At 41.6% G+C, this 18638-nt stretch overlaps 1 protein-coding gene across 4 annotated transcripts in view; it reads left to right on the forward strand.

Moving 5' to 3' along the window:
• Nucleotides 1-18638, forward strand: part of DYNC1I1 (dynein cytoplasmic 1 intermediate chain 1) — a 180476-nt gene that overhangs the window by 113446 nt on the left and 48392 nt on the right. For all 4 annotated transcript variants that reach the window (XM_075704604.1, XM_075704606.1, XM_075704605.1 and 1 more), the window contains one exon: nucleotides 16125-16271. In XM_075704604.1, the coding sequence (XP_075560719.1) occupies nucleotides 16125-16271 (147 nt within the window). The remainder of the gene's footprint in view (nucleotides 1-16124; nucleotides 16272-18638) is intronic.

Consider the following 18638-nt stretch of genomic DNA (forward strand, 5'->3'; position numbering starts at 1 on the left):
AGGATTCAGCTCTTCAGAGCCATAAAAGAAATGACAGCCCCTAAGCTCCCTCCAAGCTTCCCGGAATTTCCAAAGTAAAATCAATCTGAAGAACCAGCAGCACATCCAGTCCCAGAGCTGACTTGTCTAATTCCTCAGTTTCTAGTGAGAGGAGGCACCTGTGGTCAGTCTTTAAAGTGCTGCAAATCTCAGAGAAGGCATGTGGCTCTGAGCTCACTGCAAATTTTGTAAAAAAAACCCAGCTCTGGAAAAGGCTTTTTCATCAAAAAGTGTCCAGTTGTTAAAATAGAACTGGTCGACAGAAGGTAAGTAGGTTTGATGGGTAACCACTGAAGTCTGGTGCATGGTGGGAGAATGAGAGACAATGGAAGAAGAGAAGTTCAGACTACATGGAAGGAAAAGGCTTTTCCCAATGAGGACAGTCAAGCATTGAAGCAGGTTGTCCAGACAGATTGCGCAGTCTCCATCATTGTCTTTTCAAGACATGCTGGATGAAGCCCTGAGCAACCTCATCTAATCTCACAGCTGGCCCTGCTTTGAACAGGAGATTGGACTAGAGATCTCCTGAGGTCTTTTCCAACCTGAATTTTCCTGTGATCCTATGATCCGGGACGCGAATCAGGTTCTGCCTGGTTTTGTACCAATTCTCTGGTAAGTTGGCCTCTGAATGTCTGTCTTTGAAGATGCTGGTGCAGCTCCCATACTGGGAATGCTCCAGTACCCAGGGACCCAAATTTGTTGCAGAACTTCTTCATAGATAATAGAGGTTGTTTTGTTTTCACTTTGCTTCGTTTCCTGCTATGCATCGTTGGTAGGATGATCTTTGTGGAGCTGCATAGAGCTCTTCTGCGCCTGTTTTCCAGGACACTTTGTTGCTCTTACATTTGTAACTACGTGGTCATTTGTACACTGCATTTTGAATTAAAATCTGGGTGAATTTCCAACTGTGCTGCTGGGGGAGGAGAACAGTTTCAGCTGTGGCTTGTGTTAGAAGGACATACTCATTCTGTTCTTATTTTAAAACTTTTTTCCTCTGTTGTGTTATGTTTATCCAGGCTGGAACATAGAAATGCAGAGCACAATTTGTGCTGTGAGGATTTCAGTAAACACGAGCCCATGTCTTGTCTGTTAGGCTTTTGGTTTAGATTCTTCCTCCCATTCTCAGCTGATAACGGCTGTCTTTTTTTGCTCCTCTTTTTGGAGTTTACACCAGTTCTGCCTTTGATGATTAAAAATAACTATCATTTAGCCTAAGATAAGTGCTCCAATACTTGTGGAGAGATTGTGTGTGAGTCAGTAGAAGTTACACCCACACATCCAAAGGCTGAGTGTAGTATTTGGAAAATGGTTTTTGGTGTCTTAGGTGAGAGGAGAGAGGTGCCTGCAGCAGATTTGTAGAGGGGGCAAGGAGGACCAAATATACAAGAGGCAGAGTCTCCTGTCTCACAGATACTACTGAATTCAGAGGCATCAGTGGGGGAGGACAGAAAAGGCACTGAAAACATGGAAATGTGTATTCTGTCTTGGGTGCTACAGTGTCTTACACAGTCCTGAAATCACCAGTATGAAATGCCCCAGGTGAACCTCAAGTCCTGCTTTACTGCTGAAATGCCACAGCTGTTAATGTGGCATCTGCTAGCATCTGCAGCTCAAGAAAAATGATGCCATGTTTTCCACATAGCCTTTCAGTCCTAAAATCTCTTAAAAATTACTTTATTTCCACACAAAATCAAATCATAACATTTTTCCTAACAGGAGTGGGAGAAGGAAACCTTCCAGGCAAGGTTGGAGAGAAACTAACCATCATTATTTAGACTGCAAGAATGCCAACTGGATCCACAGAGTTGTATGCCTTCCCTTGGGCTTACCTGTATCTTTCCTAACCCTTAGCAAAGTTGGTTTTTCCATCATGACTCGGATCTATTGCTCTCTTGTGCAGAACCCTGAAGAGCAACACACTCATCAAAGCCAATGTGTACACTATAACAGCAAAATTGTGTATCATATCCCATCAGTCTGTGAAATGACTGCTAATACAAAAGGTGGGTGCACTTCCCCTGTTAGTAATTAACATTCTGAATTACTTGAGGACCGTGTTTATGCATACAAAGTCTGCTAGCAACAGAACGGTCCTTTGCTTAGAGCGATGCTTAACATAGATCATCTTCCTCATTTGAAACTGAGATTTCAATTATGAATCAAAGATTTAGGAAGTGACAAATTGCATGTCTTGGATAGAAAATTTTAGGTGGTTCCTGCTTCTAAGCCTTTTTTGGATGGGGTAGCTTATCATAAGCTTAAATGATATGCTGTCACTACTAGCAATAGCATTGTGCTTTTTGTAGGTGTTAAAATAGTGATTTGTAATGAATCTGTACTTAAAGATGCTGTTTCTCTTCTTAAAGTTCATGTATTCTTCCTTTCAGACCAAATATAAAGACTATATTGGCCACTCAATACAGCAGGCATTCTTTTTTTTTTTTAAGTTTCTTTGTTTCCCTGATAACTTGCATTGTACCTTTCTGAATTACTGGCATCTAATATGCAATATGCAGATAATGCAATTTGGAGAAAGCCTAACCTTTGAATTTGCAGAGTTAGACATGCAGTATTTTTAAACTTTTGCTAGCTGAGGAAAAAAAAAAAGATCTCAGTCAAAAACTATATTTCATAAGAGAAAATTATAGTGATATTGATGGTTTGCCAAAACCTCAAGCAGTGACAAAATCCACAGAGTGTCCTGAAAGAGATGCCTTTGCAAAACCATTCCTTTGCAGATGGCTTAGATTATTGATACTTATAAACACATGACATTATTCGTTCGACTCAGAATTTTGAAAAACTCTGTTGATAAAAAATGCAAATTTGTCACACTATCCCAAAATCGCAGAGAAAAATATCACCAAATCCTGCAATTGTTCCTGAGGGTGTTTTATGGGTTAGTAGTTGTTGATTTGGTTACATTTCAACATGACCTAGTGTAAAATATTTTAAGAAAAAGGGAGGGAGGAAGGAAGGGAAAAAAGAACATAACTTTCCTTTGTTGATGTGAACACTACATTTTAAAGTTTTTCTTGTATATCTGAAACTCCCAGTGCTACAAGGGTTTTGGGTGAACAAGAAATGCGGGATCAGATGTGAAATCAATAAGTCATTGGGATCCTTCCACAGAATTTTTTTCCATAAAGGATATAAAATACCATGCAATTCCCTAGCTGCACTGCAAATGATGGATAAGCAGCCATAGGCATGACTTTTCTGTTTGGGTTATGTAACTGTTCTCAATACAAGCTACTTGCAACGGAGAGTACATTTGGTCCAAATTCGAGAAAATTATTTTCACCTCATGATTTTTGTCTCTGTGGGAGCTCTATGTGAGGAGTGAAGCCTCTTTCTGTGTTACCTGGCACAAAATATAAAACAGTTACTCTTCTAAAGTGCTGTAAAAGGCCCCAGAAACCAAGGAATCCATCATTACAGCCCAGGATACAACTGTCCTCTGCCTTAGGTCTAAAATCAACAGTTTTCCACCCTCTGCCCCCACAGCTGGATGACTGACAAGTACTTCCCTGAAAAGAACTTTTGTATACAGGCAACATTGATTTAATGATGATTAACGCTCCCTGCTTCCCACAAAGGGAAAGCAGAAGCACGTGCTGACTGGCTGAGATATGGGTATTATCCTTGGAAGACATTTCCCATGTGGGGCAGAGAGTCTTCTGGAAGGTGACAAAAAGGGGAGTCTCTCTCAGTCTGCTTAGAGACTGCCCAGTAATTCTTACTGTGCGAGCACTGCTCTGCATAGTGGTATCATATTTGCTGTCACTGTAACGATGGTTATAAAAAGTGAGCCTTTGTTAGTAATAAGTGCCCATATGAAGTCATACATAGTGTTTTGTGAAAATTTCACGATCCATTATATAACCTAATAACAGAATACGAATGATGACAAATACCATAGATTTAACTTTCACAAAGCAGATCTTTCTCATGAAATTTTATTAAAACAGGATTGTCTTTATCATGAAAAGTATCAGAGAAGAAAAGTTAAAGTACATTTATTTCAGCGTAAGATGACAAGCAAATGTCCTACGTACAAGAAGCGATATGCTTTTAAAAACTTGTCATATTGGAGAGATCAGAGTGTTTTCATTATCTCTACAACAAAATGTGCCAGGGTACATTAGGATCTATGATTAATTCATTTTGATTGCTCTGACAACAACATTTAGTGTTTTTGTAGCTAAGATAAATATCAATTCCACTTCAGTTTCATATTGTTCATGAACATACACTGAATCACCAGTCATTTCATGTGGAGAAAAACATGCTTAACATTTGCTATCTCATGTTTACATCTGTAAATAAACAGACTAAGGTCAATTTGGACTGAGTTAATAATGTATAGGAGTTGTGCAGAACTGCTGTTTGCCATGAACTGTCTGGGGTAAATCCATTCTTCCTGGCAGGAGAGTGATGCATTATAAAATGTCCCATCACTGGTGAGAGTGGATGACCCAGGTGAGCTAGTTTTGAGCAAGATGTGGTCCTCTGTTACTCCAGGAGTCAGCAAATATAAGCTGGCATAACTATGCTGATTTATTGTAACTAAGCCTTTGACCCTGAGACTGGAAAAACACTTATCTCATTCCTTCCTCCTCTCCAAGACTACTCATGGAAAAAAATAGCAGAAACCAAACAGCAGAACCTTGCAGGTGAGGAAAGTGGGATGTGAAATTTCAGGAAACTAAGGTTTGTTTGGAGAAAGGGGGATTAAAAATTGGGTCTGTAATGGGAAGTAGTCATCTATTCCTGCATGGCCTTAGCTGCTCCCTAATGCTCTATGGGTGCAGAACCAGGCTACTCATATCAGAACTTGTTCAGTCATTTACTGTAGGAGACATGAACAGTGCAAAGGCAACTTGTGTTCCCACGCTCATTCTTAAATACAGACTTGCCTGTGGTATCTTCTGCGTTTCCACTAGATAGCTGTTTATCTGTACCTTTCAGTCTCTCAATCCTCATATCTATGTACAATGTTTAATTAATTTTCAATTATTTCCAATGAAGTAGTGACACTACTTATAAATGATACATCAGTGAAAATGATGGATTTGGGCAAATATAATAGCCTGTCAGTCTTCAGTAGAGGCTACAATTAGATCAAAAAGATAAGAAAAGATTACTGTAATTATTTTGACAGTGAACTGATAGAAGTTTGCCCAAGTGACACAGACTACAGAGTACAAAATGCCAATTGCTTAGAAACAAGTAAAGTAAGATATACCATTGTCCCTTTGCTCCCGTAGGACTTCCTGCAGAAGTCGCCTCATAGCATTAATCTGGAAAATCATGTGACCTATCTCCAGGAACAGGCAAAGCTCCATTCAAAGACTTGTAGGGTCCTTGATAAGTAAAGAGGGGTCCAGTAAGTAGAGATTCATTCAGTTCTGGGCTCCCCAGTGCAAGAGAGAGCTGGACATACTCAACAAGTCCAGCAAAGGGCCTCTAAGGTGATTCAGGGACTGGATCATCTCTCGTATGAAGAAAGGCTGAGAGGGCTGGGACTGCTCAGCCTAGAGAAGGCTCGGGAGGATCTTCTCAATGTGTACAAATATCTGATGGCGGGGCAAAGAGAACGGAGCCACGCTCTTCTCAGTGGCACCTGGTAACAGGACAAGAGGCTAATGGGCAAAATTAGAAATGCAGGAAATTGCATTTAACCATAAGAAAAAACTCTTTTACTCTGAGGGTGATTGAGCACTGACACAGGTTGCCCAGAGAGTTCATGGGGTCTCCATCCACAAAGATACTCAAAACCCAACTGGACACAGTCCTGAGCAGTCTGCTCTGGGTGACCCAGCTCTGAGCAATGGGTTAGACGAGACAATATCCAGAGGTACCTTCCAACCTTGGCGATTCAGTGAGTCTGTCTCTGACACTTCATGCTCCTTTTCCCTTGCCTGTAATTCTGAGGTTATGCAGAAGCCAGCTGGGCCATGACTGTCTCCAATTCTACAGAGTCTTCCCAGGGTCAGCTAAACATGAAGGCCTCCTTCCTTCCTCTCTGAAAGGAGGTCACTGGCTCTCAGAAGTCCTACATCAAGAAAGCCTGTTTAGGAAAGCACGTACCAATTTGCTTGGCTATGAGCAGGCTCTTGAGTCTCTGAAGTTACGGGGGACTTAGAAGAATTACCTACAATTAAGTTAATGGACAAACATCATCCTTCTGAGAAAAGATGGACTTAAGTATATAGATAAGTTCTTTCCTCAGCTAGGGTCTTAAAGCGTTCTTGGTCTGGTATATTCAATCTTCTGACCATGCCTGGGTTCTCATGGCCTGTGCATTTATTGGTGGGGTTTGGGCTGAGTGCCACACTTGAGATTTATCTGCAGCTCCCTTATAAGCAGCTATCACTACTATGCCCAACTTCACAGGCTGAGTTGTAGATAATTGTTCTTGCAGCATCTGTACTGGCTTCTAATTAATTTCTGGCTTCACGTAGTTTGATTGATTAAACACGTGGTTTGGAGAACTGCTGCCATAGAAACCACCAAGCTACCACCACGGCTCAAGAAAAACTCATGTTTCTATTCCTGTTCTCCAAGCCTGGAATTTACTATCTCTATGTGCTCTGTAAAGCCCAACTCTGATATTTCCAGAACTTACCATCAAGTGATATCTGGTTTGCTTTCTCTGTGAGGAGAAGAATCCAGGACAGCAGGATGCCAGGCAAGCCTAGCCCATACCTCACTCTCCAGGGTATCTTTTCTGCTTTTGCATAGTGCTAGATGGGGACCACCCTGGATAGTGACTCTTGAGCCTTGCTCCTGAGGCCAGGTCGTGGTTCCAGCAGAAAGCAGACTCTGCCGGGAGATGTGCAGCAACAAGAAGCTTAAGTCCTTAGCCTGGTGGCTGGGGCACTTTGCAAGCATAGGGCTGAGCTGCCAAGACTATATCTGTATTTTATATTAGGTAATATCAGAGAATATGCAGAAGTGATTCAGAAAAAGTGACCAGAACTCCTGGACTTGTCCATCCCAGCCAGGTTCCCCAGACATTTGCTAGATAGAAGTGGCTTCACCTTCATAGATGCTTTTTCCTGGAGTTGCCTGACTGCAATGCTTGTAGAGGGCTTTGGTTTGTGTGATGTTTTGCGTATGTGCTTCTCCAGCCCTATCTTTCATTTTGCAGTGCATAAAATATTCCTCTCCCCTCCCAAACCTGTAGGAATGCAGAGATATGATGATGAATAGATTGACCAAAACAGGCTAAACTGAACCGTTCCTCTTTTTTTTACTACGGTCTCTAATCTTGTTATCTCTATTCTGCCATCCACACACACGGATAATAATGCATGGAGACGCAAACAGTGCCTTAAGGCTATGCCAATGAGATGGCCTTTGAAAACTTGTCCTATACTAAATACTCTGCCTCTTTCAGGAGCTTCTGGCACTGACTGCTGCAATCTCTACCCTGCTTGCCAAAATGAGTGCTAAAGAGAATGAAAAAGGATTAGTAAAGCATCAGTTTTCATTCTTTATTAAATTATCAGGATGTACTTACAGTAGATTTAATATATACACAGCAGACTATGTATAGGGTATAGTTTTCAAGACTTAGTGCATAGCATATTTGCCACAGCAATTGTTGATGTCTTAGTTAAACTGTCCCTAAAATTCTGCAAAGACAGTGCCCTCAAGCATATTTCTTTAGAGTCTGTAGGGAATGAAGAATTAAGTGTTTCAATGGTGCTGAAAAGTTGAATGTAAAATCTTTTGTTTCTCTTCAGTTATTGTCCCTTCATGCATTACTCCAGACAGTTCATTGTAACTTACCTTACTGATTTTCTGAGCCCAGATGAAACCCAAACACAACTAAGCTAACATGCAGATTGCATTACCACTTCCACGGGAGGGTGGTCATACAGCAAGATGGAGGTCGCGGTTTGGTTGAGGTTCTTTATTTGGAGTAACACTCTGTGTTAAACAGCCTTTTAATATTAGAAGTCCAGTCCAATAAGCCCTTTTCTGACAAAAAAAAAAAAAAAAAAAAAAAAAGGAGGTGACAGTTGAAACCTGACATTACTTACTGTTGAAAGGAGAACTGTATACATTCTCCATAGCAAACAGTGCACAAGCTGAAAATAGAAGACTCACATCTTGCCCTGAATTAGCAATGAAATACAGTTGGGAACGGATTGTTGCTGAATCTGAATTTTGGCTGCTGGCAGACCAAAACTGTTAAGACATTAATTTATGTTCCAATGATGTTGAGCTAGGTTTATAAATGTGGACAGGTGCCTAAAGATGAAAAGAAAGGCAGGCAACAGGATTTGCCAATGCACTTTGCAGCACCTAAATACCTTTGTCTCACCAACCAGCCAGTGTGTGGATGGACACCTTTTGTGTTTGAGATGCTTTTTAAAACAGAAGTCAAAGTGACCAAATGTAAATGTGTGCAGAACATTAAGGAGGTTTCATCACTAGAAAATTGTGTAAGAACCACTGCTTACCTAATGGCATTTCTGACCTGTGCACCAAGTAAATTTTTCAGGTAACATTATTATTTGGTCAGTCCTAGAGGCTTCAACCAGACTGAGATGCCTTTGAAAGAAATTTGTTACAAACCCATCGTACAAACCCTCTGCCCCAAAGAACTTGCAGCTGTAGTTAGGGGTGGTGGCAGGCAGTGACACCATTACCCATGCCCTGAGCTGGCTGCATGTATAGAAGCTCTGGTCCAGAAGCCTTCAGCTAATACTGTGCTGAAACTAGTAAGCCCTTCTGCATGCAAGCGGAGTGCTGGAGTGCCAGTGCCATGCTCAATCTGACACCTACCATCTGTTCCAAATTCTGGCCAGCCTGCGGTATGAGCGGGGACAGCAGAAGGTCTCTGCGCACCATCTACACATGCCCTAAGGCTCCAGGTCTGCAAGGGTGGTGCAGACCCGTCGCTTCAGGCTTGTGAATAATTTCATCAAAACAATTAAGGGTGCTCTTGTATAACTGTTAGAGTATCATGACCTAAATAAAACAGACAAACCAAGGAAGTGCTTGCTTCTCCAACATGCAGGCACATGGACATTAAGGATTTGACCCTGCGATTTGATAAGCAGCCAGGTCCTCATCAGAGAAAACAGATGAATTTGGGTACTTAGCATGTAAGCAGTTGTGTGGAAAGAAAACTTGATTTTGATGTGCTCTTGTTGTGAAATTGGTCCTTATTTCTCCAGGCTTTAATTCTCTCATCCTCAGTCTAACAAAGAAAGTAGGATATTCAGCAAAGATTGTATTCTTCGGCTTGCATGTATGTGTAGTAATTCAGGGTTAGTAATTCAGGGTTAGTAATTCAGGGTTACCAAATTGATTTGTTGTTGCAGTCATGGATAAAGGCAGGCAGGATCTCCCTGTATTGCACTTGAGAAGTATCATGTTTATCTGCTTTAGCGATACAGCAAACAGTTTTGCTGCTTTTCTGAGTCATCACAACACCACCGAATGAATAATATTAGCAAATGCACTTTGCAAAAGGGCTGAAATGCAGATTCCCTTTTGGCAAGGCAGCTTGTGGACTTTCTTCTGATTATTTTATTCTTGTAGTTACACAGGCTGAACCTGCAGTTACAGAGATGAAAGTAGAAAGCTTGAGCTTTCTGCCCTGCTTAAAATGAAGGCATGAGGCTGGATATTGCCTTTCTGCAGACTTGGGCAGAGCGTTCGGATTCTGCTGCAATGCTCAGATGTCAGCACTGAGGTTAGATGTCAGTTACCTACCCTGTAAACTCGGCTAAGAAAGAGCTGCATTTCCTGACATACTCTTTTCCTTCTTTTTAAGGACTTAGTACTTTTTCAATAAAAATAAATTTAATTTGTGGCTACATTTCAGCTCCATTGGTTTGATGGTATAAGTGGAGCAATACCAGCTTTGGATTTAGAGCAGTCGTGTGGCTGAGTCTCTCTGTGCAGCTTTCATGTGGTTGGGTGAGACATTCTTAGAATCCCCAAACATTTTTGAAGATCCTAAACTGGAGACATTCACAATTCTTCCCTCCCTTTCTACCATTAATCCTTCATGTTTTAACAAGCACTGAAGTTAATACAGCCTCCACTCTTTCCTGTCACACTGGGCCCCCCTCCCTCCTTTCTTTCTCTTGAATAAAGCAATCTGTTCTTTCCAGTCCGTACTCTTGTAAATCAAAGGGATAGATGTTGAGACACACCATAACCAAGTATAAACTTCCTTTTTTTAATTAAACAGGATTCTGACATTTGGTTTAAAGAAGTGTTTGTTTGGTTTTATTTATTTTTTTAAATACGTGAAGGATGTCAACTGCTTTTGTTTTATTTTTAGTAGAAGATGAATTTTGTGTGGTACCACAGATAATCTCCAGCACAAAATATTTCAGATGCTGTTTTGTAGTTGAATAGGAAGAGAGCTGGGAGGAGCAATACAGAAGTCTTGGCATTTGAAGCTTTTAGAATTAAGAGTTAACCTGTTTGGTAAAAGTTCCCATACACATAAATCACGTTTTAGGTACTTTTTCAAATTTAATTGGGAAAACCAGTTGTAATTCTGTTGCTAGCCTCTCTGTCATTTGCTTAGTACCATTAATTATACTTAGACATTTACGCAAAACACAGAAATAACCAGATTCATAATAGCTGATACTAAAAATAAGCAAGACTCTTGGAAGGAACGTAGTCTCTATTTCACTGTACAAACCCAGGTATCTCAGTAGCCAGGGCAAAGTCACCCTAGGATTGCCTCTTTCAAGGTATCTCACACCTTCTTTTGTGGTACAAAAAGGATTAACAGGGCACTAAACCAGACAAACCAGTGTTCAGATCTGATACCGCTACTTTCCATGTTGATTGTCAGTCCTTGTCCTGGCAGGAAGCAAGGGCTTTATGTAGTAACTCATCTGCTGTTTTGTTTCTAGATGATGATTTTAATCCACCCTTGCAGTTGAGATATATCACCTGTATCTGTTCTGGGGCCACATATAAGTGTGTGTAGCAATGCAAGCACGAGGAGATTGCCTGGCCAGAAGAAAGTAGGGCAGCTCTCAGAGGAACTAGGAGTACTTAGACTCTTCAAATGCTGTTCTTGATGAGCAGGAGTGAGAGCAGAAGGTTATGAGTAAATTGTACGTGTACTTTTGGCCTTTGTCATTATTTATTTATTCCTGAGGAGGACAGGCATAAGTGATCAGCAGTCCAGTCCCTATTCTTCAGTTCCTATGGATAAAGGACTATGAGTTTGGCACCTTTTCATCGTTCTAGCTAAGCAAGACTATCACAGCTTTGTCCCTCTGCTCTCAGTCCCTCTAAGCCAATTCCTTCAAGCATGGAAAAGGGTCTGCCTCTTCATCTCAGCTGCTGTTAATTTTATTGCCCGCTGTTGTCTGTGTTAGACTGACCTATAGTAGCACACCACAGACTGCAGTGCTTTTTCACATGTGTTTGCTCAGCTAGAAAAATCTACCCAGGAGTTTCCTGAGTGCCTGCTGCAATATAACCTGGTATTTTGGAGTCTAGAAATGCCTGTGAACTCCTCAGATCGCTTCTTCCCACTGGCAAAGTATTGTTTTGAGATCCATCTGGTGTCAAGTGTAGGCATATGGCACCAGTATGGCAGCACTGCCTATGGGGGTGGTTTCCTGCAGAAGAGGTCTCGCTGAATGCAGTAGTCGTTGCCTATTGAAAGTCATTATTGTTTAGCACCCAGGTCTTTGTGAACTTGTTCAACTGGTGGCTGGGCAGGGTGCCATCCGAATCTACGGACATGAGCACAGACAGCTGAGTCTCTGGGGCCTTACACACATCAGATGTGGGTACTGAGGTCAGGCTTCTCAGTAAGGAGAATCTAAATGACTGTCTGTCCCGAGCATGTGTATCTGTGGTTGAAGGGATACGCCATCATTAATCCAAATCTGGGCCGGATTAAGCTTCTAAAATAAAAACCAGCTCTGCCAGCCACTTGAAGAGGGCTCGGGGCCTGTTTGAATCGAGTGCATCAGCGGGAAGGGAGGGAGGAAGGGAGGGAGGAGGCAGAGGCGGCTGAGCAAAGTCACCAGCCCCTCGCCCCTGTAGCGCTTCTCTCCGTGCGGGCTGAGACAACCTGACAGCTGCCAAAACAGGGGGCCAGGGTGTGCTGCCTTCGTCCCTTCCACTGCAGCCTTCTCCAAGGGCTGGGAAACACGTTTCTGAGGCCAGCCCTCTCTTTGCCGTGACAAGAGCACAGACATTTCTTGCTTTGTTTCTTAATTATGTTTTCAGCACGGTTCTTGTAACAGCCGGGAGCAGAAGCTTTAGCATTCAGGGAGTGGGATCGCCCATTTGCCAGACAAAAATCTCAGGTTTACCAGCCTGAGCCTGGCTCTCCCTTTTGCCTGCGCAGTGCTCCGACCTGGAGCTAATTCTGGCTCACTCGTCTGGCCCTTTGAGAGCTGCTCACCTCCACGGACAGGCAGAGCACACATAGGGGATGAGGCAGCAGCACCAGCATGGTGGCACCCACCAGAAAGCCATCACCAAGATACAGGAGTAGAAAATCTGGGTGGAAGATCACAAAGCCAGAAGTACCAGAAATACTTTAGTAGGGTTGCTGAGAAAGCTAAGGAGAGACAGAGAAAGCTAAATCCAGTAGACTGTACTTGCATAGAGGGAGAAAACACCAAAGCATTAAGCTAAGGTGAACAATAAAATGATGCACTGCGCAGAGCAAGTACTGGGGTTTGCCTGTCTTTTGCAGGTCCTGACAGCTTGCAGACACAGATGCTCTGTGGCACCCATAAAAAGATAATGCTGGGAACCTCCTATTCTAAATGCCGCTTTTATACTGTGGACATTAAACTCTCTGTGGAATTGCCTTCTGACATGATCCCTCTTACATTTCTTTACGCACTATTGCTATATACCATGAAACTAGCTGCTTCTGTCCTCTGCAATGGGTAACTAAGCACCTACAGCAAATAAAATATGCCTAACTAGAAAACTGGGAAGTTTTATCATGGTTATTGGAAAGTGCCATGAGATTTCCCTAGAAAGGTGTGGTAGAAGTGCAAAGAGGGATACACTGTTATTTTAAAACCTGACCATGCACTGGTTCCTCCCCCTTTGAAGTCAGTGGCAAAACTCTGTTTTAGAGGAGCAAGACTGCTTGAATCGGCAAACAAGAGGCAGCCTGGAGGCAGAAGAGGCTTACAGGGAATGGTTTCTGCTGCTCTCCTTGAGCACAGAGCTGTTCAGACAGACTGGAGACCTGTCTGCCGCTCTCTCCCATTAAGGCTAAGAAATGAATGCTTTTAAAGTTGTGAAATGAATGGGCTGGATCTTACAGCCCTTACTCATCTGAGTCCTGCCATTAACTTTAAGAAAATAATCACTATATTAAGTGGTATGGAGTGGAGTCCTTAAATTGTGAAATTCTAATATTTGAAATAAGTTTTTCCTTGGTAGAAAAATAATATTGACATAATTAAAAGGATGTGAACATTTCATCCGTTGAAGAATGCAAGTTACTTTGGAGCGATACGTAAAACTAGAAGCAGCGCAGAGGGCTTAAGTCCGTGTCATGTCTGTAGGTTATTTTTGAACTTTATGAAAAACACCCCTTAGCAGTTTATATCCTGACCATTCAACTGTATTCTGGGATTCTGAATTCAAAAACATGCTAACCATGAAAACACAACATTTAAAAATACACTGTCCACTTGGCTTCTTTGCCCTGCTTCAGAGTCTCCCAAGTTTGTTTCGGACAAACTGAGAACTTTGTTGTGGAATGACTGTTTGAATTGGGGTTTCTTAAAATAAATGTGGAGCCTTGTAGCTGCTGCGGAGTGTACACAGTGGTGGAGCTGTACTATTTTAAAATCATCTGGCTATTTTATTCGTGTAAGGATATCTGTCAGCTTACTTGCAAGGAATGAGAGGGGTTGATTAAAACAACTCACTAGGCCATTAAACAAAGAGATAAAATGTAGAACATGTGCTGTAGGGTCGTTTTAGTTATAATATATGGGGGAGCTGTGGAAACCGGATGGCAGCTGCATTGTAGCTGAGTTTTAAGCCCTTCTTAGCAGTACCAAAGTCCTGTTACTCAGAGGTGGATTTTCTTATCTGTAAAGCTAATAGGTCCTTTGGAAACAGTGTTTGGAAGCTAACTTTTGTTGCTACGACTGACCATAGTGTAATTACTATGCTCAAGCACTTAGCTAGATATGGACTAAAATAGGCAATTATGTATACTAATCATCTAGTCATTAGATACTAGACTATATAACATCAGAGAAATGTATGCAAAAGCTTTAGTCAAGAAGGGGAGGGATCAAAGATGTCAAGTGAACTGTCATGAGAATCCAGACATAATGGGAAAGAAAAAAGATAGTGGCAGCTTATTTCATTGTCTTGGTGATCTTATTAGGTCAAAAAAAGAGTATTGAACATACTGCTGTATGCTATGTCTACTAAATTAATTTAGTACATAATCTAGCTTTAAACAATAGATATCAGGCAGCCACATGAATTCAGTAAAAACTATTTAAACTTTTTTGCTTTATTCTTATTAACCTAGTTACAGACATCAAGAGTTAGCATAATTAATTATAGGCCTATCAGAAGGGGTTTTAAATCTCTGGTGTAAGAGTTCAAACCAGTTCTAGCCACTAGAAATCAGGATGAGGAGCAGTAAGGAAAGAAGGCAACACATCTGCCCACATCAAAGTTCTTACAACTCCATCCACTCCTGCCAGAGACAGGGTCATCAGCTAAGTAGACACTGGGTGTAGTTCAGCTTGGCAGCTCCTATGTTCTCAATTCCACAAAGTTTACTTAAATGTCTGCAATGCAACTGAAATATGGTAATTTAGTTAACCCTTTGTCATTGAGTAAAATGGGTTCACACATAGGAACATCACCGCTTCAAAATATCCAGTCATTAAACTATAACAAAGATTTCTTACCAATACTCAATGGAAACAGCCAGACAATGAATTTTTAAGAATGCAACCACTAACAGTGAATTTAACTGTCTGACTGTAATTGCCACAGCAGTTCAAGTCTTGCTCTGTGTCTTGTAAGCATCACTAAAACTGCCCATGAAAAAATGGCATTTGCTTCTGTTTGCAAACTGTCTTTATTAGTATGTGAATTCTCAGGAAACTATATGAATGCTGTAACCGTTGCTTTCCAATTTGCATAAAACAAAGACATAACATCCAGGACCAATTATATAAAAATGGGAAATAATTCCTTAGAAAGAGGATGGAGGACTTGAAGGAGTTACAGCTTGTTGCTCTTGGTTGTAGCTGGTTGGCACATGAAGGTTCTGGGGACTGTTCCCTTGAGGACTTTGGATGCTGTATGTTATTTTAAAGAGACTAGAAGGCAGTAGCTGGGACAGATACCCATCTCCATACTGGCTTGTGGGGCACTCTACCCAACAGCCAGGGTAATGGTTACACCAGTCTGGCTCCTCAGCATCCCCAGCTAAAGAAAATGTACAAAGGCAATTCAGCTGTCATTAAAATGAGGAAGAACTCGTTTCTGCTCAAACAGTGTAAGGGAAAGTGTGATTCCCTCTGCTATTAAAAGAGGACCTCTGTGTAGCAGAGAAATCAGTCATCGATCCAACAATGAGACATGGCTTGTCAGCTGGTGCTCTCAAGGCAGCGCACCTTGAGGTGAACTTTGGAGGGTCTCTCACAAACTCAACTCAAATTGTTTGAGAGTTAACAGCTAGGGGAAGAGCTCTCCCTGATGGGAAATCATGGGCCAACCTCTGTTGGGTTGGAAGTTCTCACTTTTGGAAATTAAATTAAGCACTTTCCCATCACTGTCATGGAGAGGTTATCTCAGGTTTTTAGCATCACACTAAGACTCAGCCTGTGGTGTATATATTCCCTAGCACCAATGGAACTACACATTTTAGGGTCAAAATTAGCTCTTTGCATGTGTCCTGTTGGCTTTAGCAGAATTACTAGTGTGCAAGAAATATGAATAGAGCTCTTACAGTAATTTGTAAAATACAAAATGCTAATTACAATATGCTTCCTTAAGGAGAGAATTGAAGATGACTGACCATGTAACCCCTCTCTTCTTCTCTACCTGTTTTACTCCAGTCTTCCGTGATGTCTGTCTGTTTTGCCCGCTTTCACCCAAACCTGGTCGTTGGTGGAACATACTCTGGCCAAATTGTCTTGTGGGATAATCGCAGTCACAGGCGCACTCCGGTTCAGAGAACTCCCTTATCTGCTGCTGCTCACACGGTAAGGATAAAAATCACCTCCTCCTTTCCTTAGAGGAAATGGTCAGCAGGGAAGTGGAGCTGCCTAGTTGTGTCTAGAATGCTGGTTGCCACACAGATGAAAACATAAGTGTGGCCCTTGATGGGAAAGAAATAGGTAAGAGAGATGTACAACCACCTCCTGTAAGTACTTAACCATCACACTTCGTACAGTCAGGTCAGGAGATTATCCTTCTTTCCAAGGAAGAGAGCAGGATCAATTACAATGTTTGAGTGGGGCACCTTTGTGCCAGCACAGTGGCACTGTGACTCTTGCTCTCCATTGCCTGTAAAGAGAGACAGGTCACTAGAGGGACTGTGTGACTGTCAGTCCAGCATGGCAGGCAATTTGAATCATTTATTGTTGTCTTGTACATGAGTTTCTCTTTTGAACCAGATTAGACACCTGCAGTGGTCTCAGTGGAGTCCTGTAAGTAGACACTGGTGCCCTTGAGGAGAATGGGTCAGTTTGCTTCTGTTTTCCAACAGAGCAATACCTAAATGCCTGTCATGGTCTCCTACTCCAGACAGGGCCATAGGGCAGAACTTGCACAGTGAGGGGGAGTTTGTTTCAACAGAATGATGTGGAAGAGCATTTTGCTGACACACACAGATACCTGCAGATACAGTGATGGTGGCACAGGGCTCTGGTGATGTCTGGGAGATATACAGGCAGAACAGTAGCACAAAATGCCTGAGAAGGAAGAGAGTTTCTCTGTAATACAAAGATGATGTCTGTGGTAGAAGACTCTCTTACATTGCAAAGTACTCAGATTGTGCTGGAGGAAGAGACAAGCCTGGATTGCCTGCTAAAGTGTCCTCACTCTGCTGTGGCGCTGACCTCCAGTCCATCCTGCACTACGATGCTGTGCATTCTTGAGCTCTCCTCTTCCAGAGTTTGGGCTCAGGCAGCCTCTTCATAAGAGCTGGAAGGTGTACTCTGTGGATGGTAAACATATCTCATCTTGGGAGTGGCTTGGGACCATTCCTGAGGGGGAAGCAGAAAAGAAAAGACAGGCTGAAAGGAGGAGAAAAATGTAATAGTATGATATAAGAATGCAGAAAAATGCAGATTTCCTGAAACAGAAGAAACTGAACTACACAAAGCACTCTGAGAGATAAGATAATAATCTTGTTCTAGGAGAGTGAAGGATCAGACAAAGTGATAGGTCTTTTGCACCTCCAGCTTTTACAATTTTGCGATTCTTACTTTTGGAATTTGCAGATCAAGGTTCAGCTTTTAGTTGACTGTGACAACATAATCCCTGGAGTTAAAAGACAACTCCAGAAGCCATGCCACGTGAATTAATGCAAAAGATTCAGCGTGGGGCCAGTACTATGATGGCAAGTCTCTTATATTAAAAAATGACAGGTGTGCACAGACATGCTTAGTGGGCCAGGCGGTACAAATATTTTTCCCTAAATTTCCACTGTCATGAATGTTGATGTAATAATCTAATGATCTGTGCCATGGGTTGCAACTTCAACATTGCTTTTCATTTCCCTAATGGTTTTGCTCATTTTGTCACCAGTAATGTTGTTCAATCTGCATGAAAAGAAACAGTCTCTCCTGGAAGCGCAATTTAGAGATGTAGCAGACCAGAAAACTAGTGGCAAGAAACTGACTATCACTGAAAATTGAACAACTGGGACTCAAAATCTAGTGGAAAAGAAAAGATTAATGGGAAGTAATTTGTTTACACTCAAAAAACGTTTAAGACAAAATTGTACCTCCTGGAATTATACATTAAACTAGTTTTATTATTGCAATAGAAAAATATGTAATGTTTTGCTTTTGACAAATATAAATAAATGACTTTCAGTTGTGGATGGGCACTTTATGTGCTGTCATGGATTGGTGTAAATAAGTGTTTACACAGTCTAACGTGAGGAAGCATGTTTTTAAGGACTGATCAGATTTTACAATAAGAGTGCTCACTTTATGTTCAGATATAGGAATCACATGAACTGTGAATGAAGTCTTGGTTGCACAAGGCTGGCTTGAATCCTAGCTGCCAAGAAAAAAAAAAGGATTAAATTAAGACAACTCTACTGTAGCCATGTTACTCTATGTACTGCTAGATACGTGAGTTGAATAGTAATTTTTTAATTTGAACTTACGCCATATATGAAAAAAGGATTTTTCTCTTTTCTTTCTCTTGCTTTGTTTATTTGAAACAGATAGAGTGTGTTGTTATCACTGACTTAAACCTTCCTGAAGTTCAGTATCACAGATTGCCGCCTGGATTCACCAGGAAAGAGAATTCTACCCACAGCTTACTCACTAATTTCCTTTCACACCCACCACACATCTGCACTTGGGACAACAGGAAATTTTAATTAAGACAAA

The sequence above is a fragment of the Pelecanus crispus genome, chromosome 2 (genome assembly GCF_030463565.1).
Source record: "Pelecanus crispus isolate bPelCri1 chromosome 2, bPelCri1.pri, whole genome shotgun sequence".
Taxonomy (NCBI): Eukaryota; Metazoa; Chordata; class Aves; order Pelecaniformes; family Pelecanidae; genus Pelecanus; species Pelecanus crispus.